Here is a 2,561-nt window from a genome sequence, read left to right as displayed (position 1 = left end):
GAGATAGATTGTAGAGTTGCGTATATCAGAGTGATATGATGAGTCTGATACCCAATTTGAAAGTGAGGTTAACGAAGCATGCTGAATCAAAAAGGATGTGTTCCAAGCAAGCTTTTATACAACGGACTACACAGCGTTGAGTAAAACTCGGTTAGAAGAGAGGTGGCAAGATAGGGTACAATATGATTTTGGGTGCGGCTCAACTGTGAGTTCAGTTCAGTTGCTTGGCTGTGTCGAGCTACTCAAACCGTGGGTTTAGTAGTTCCTCAAACGTTCAAGTCGCCCTGAGTGACAGGCAAGCGTTGGGAGAACTTCTTTCGTCCTTGTACTCTGAGATGGCCAATGAGGGGCGACTTTCCTAGCACTGATAGGAAGAAGCAAATTCGTTTGGAATGTTTACCGCACCTGAGAATTCTATTTTGAGAGGCAAACTTTAAATTCACCGAGGATGATACCGCTTAAAACGTTCTTTGAACGGTTGGCAGCTATATGCGCTTTGAAATCATTGATCGTTAAACTTGTGTTTTGTAAATCGGAGGGACCCAGCACTAACTGCGTCAAAATCGCACTATCCAATCTATTGACAATCTGTATATAAATATGTTAATATAAATATAGATACACTTGCCTTCGGGGAACAACAATTGCGAATTCCGATTGTGTATCTCCTTTTGGATTTAATTTCGGAAGCCTTAGAGTAACTTGGTAGTCTCCTCTAACGACTTTGCCCATGGCACTAGCGACTACTCGTGAATATAACCTTTTGAGACAGAAACGATGGTCTGAGGACTTTTATCACTACAAGTGAATTAAGAACAACAGTACCGAGGATACCTCGGTCGACTTTAGCTCACACCAATTTTCAGTGCTCTTGACGTTAAACAAAACCATGGATAAAACTAACGTTTAGCCATAAGTTCAGTTTACATTTCATGATACACTCCTGGGTACACAAGGTAAGCTGCCAGTTTCGGTACTCCGTGACAGAAACCCGCACCGGATTTGCGCAGTAAAGCCAAATATCGCTCTTCTCAAGAGAACCAAACCAAGCTGCCCGATCTCTGAAAAATGATTATCGCTATTGGGGTTAGTAAACCAACAGCTGCCTCAATTTTTTGGTCCGCTTTCGTTTGGAGTGGTTGCGTTCTAACTAATCATCCAATGGCAACTTTTCCAGAACAAAGTGCTTCCTTGGAAGAAGACCTCGTTATTCAGAGGTCGAACCGAGAAGACCACTGTATATGATTTTAAATACAGCGAAATCACATTAGGTCACTCACTGAGGTTGATAATCTTGAGTTGTGGGCTTCAAATTGTCCGAAATCTGTGACAATCAAAGTGGAAATGAGTGTTTAAAGCGCTGGTGTATGTGTGAGAACACTATTTTTTGCCATGAATCAGTTCAGCTACGAACTGGATACTTTACACTATAAAATGGCTTTCCAAGGAATTGGACTCAGAATACTACTTGGTTCATTTAACAACTACTCAGTTAGAGCTCCGATTAAATCCGTATCGTATCGTATCGTTCAGTTGTAACGCCCTTCCGGTGCCTAGCTGCAATGCTACCCGAAGGAAGCAAGAGGGCTGGGATACTGGCAGGACCCCAAACCTAGGCAAGGGAAGTCGAGGGGCAGAGGTCCAGTGAGGTCCAGTTCAAACCACGGCCCTTCCGGTCAGTAAATTCGCGCTCTAACCACTTGAGCCATCTCGCCCCCTGCTCCGATTAAAACTCGTGGGTTGAAAGCATTTTGGCCTTTTTTGACAGCTGGTCACTTGGTCATTCGTCCTAACATGTACAGGCAATGATGAAAACGGAAAGCAGTCCATTTAAGGTCGGGTCACCAAAAGCCTTGTTAACCTCACGTGTGCCGGCAGTTGGAAAGACTTGGATGAAGTTCAGCACCGGAAAAAAGGTCGGGGTCCACCGAATAGTGTTCAACCGACAAATCTTTTTTGCGTTTATAGGTGAACTTGATCAATACGACTAACAGTATGAGTAGGAGTAGTTGTGTAGTTGGTATCTTTCTTACGAAGCTTTTACCCCCGCTCTAAATGTCCCAGGACCGGACTGTTTTGTCCTGCTGATTTTTCCGTTCTGATAATGCCAGTGAAGATAAATCACACGATTTCCGACACTGTCACCGACAGTCATTGAGCCGTAGATCAGCTGTAGAGAAAATCGATAATTGCTAGAGTCCGCTGATAGGCAGGTGGAATTATCAGCTGACTGGTCGGTTGGAGTATGCAGACAGAATGTGAGTGATATAGGCAGGAATGTAGAAATGATTCAGGAAAAGATGATTTGAATGTGTTCAGACACCTTCCTTTGGATTTGGAGGCTTTTGTTTTTTCAGGGCCAAATCCACATTCTCGTATCGAGCGATTGATATACTGACAAAAGATGTCTGTGTAGAGGTTGATTAATCGCGCATCAGCTGGCACTAAGCCTACTGACGTTCTGGAGAGTTTTCTTCGGCCTCGACCCTTGGAAGAAATGCGTTTGTTTGCTCAGAAGCGGACAGTACCGGTGAATCTCGACCGCCCTAGTAACTGCTCAG

At 44.0% G+C, this 2,561-nt stretch overlaps 1 protein-coding gene across 1 annotated transcript in view; it reads left to right on the top strand.

Annotated features, from left to right (window-relative positions):
* Window positions 1-1,648, top strand: part of T265_04636 (hypothetical protein) — a gene marked incomplete at both ends in the record, with an annotated part of 3,982 nt that extends 2,334 nt beyond the window's left edge. Inside the window, one exon of the mRNA XM_009169418.1 lies at window positions 1,402-1,648. Within this exon, the coding sequence (XP_009167682.1) occupies window positions 1,402-1,648 (247 nt within the window). The remainder of the gene's footprint in view (window positions 1-1,401) is intronic.
* Window positions 1,649-2,561: the final 913 nt, after the last annotated feature.

This window comes from Opisthorchis viverrini, assembly GCF_000715545.1.
Source record: "Opisthorchis viverrini unplaced genomic scaffold opera_v5_78, whole genome shotgun sequence".
Classification (NCBI taxonomy): domain Eukaryota; kingdom Metazoa; phylum Platyhelminthes; class Trematoda; order Opisthorchiida; family Opisthorchiidae; genus Opisthorchis; species Opisthorchis viverrini.
The sequence above is the reverse complement of the archived record's forward strand: the minus strand, read 5'-3'. Positions and strand labels throughout refer to the sequence as shown.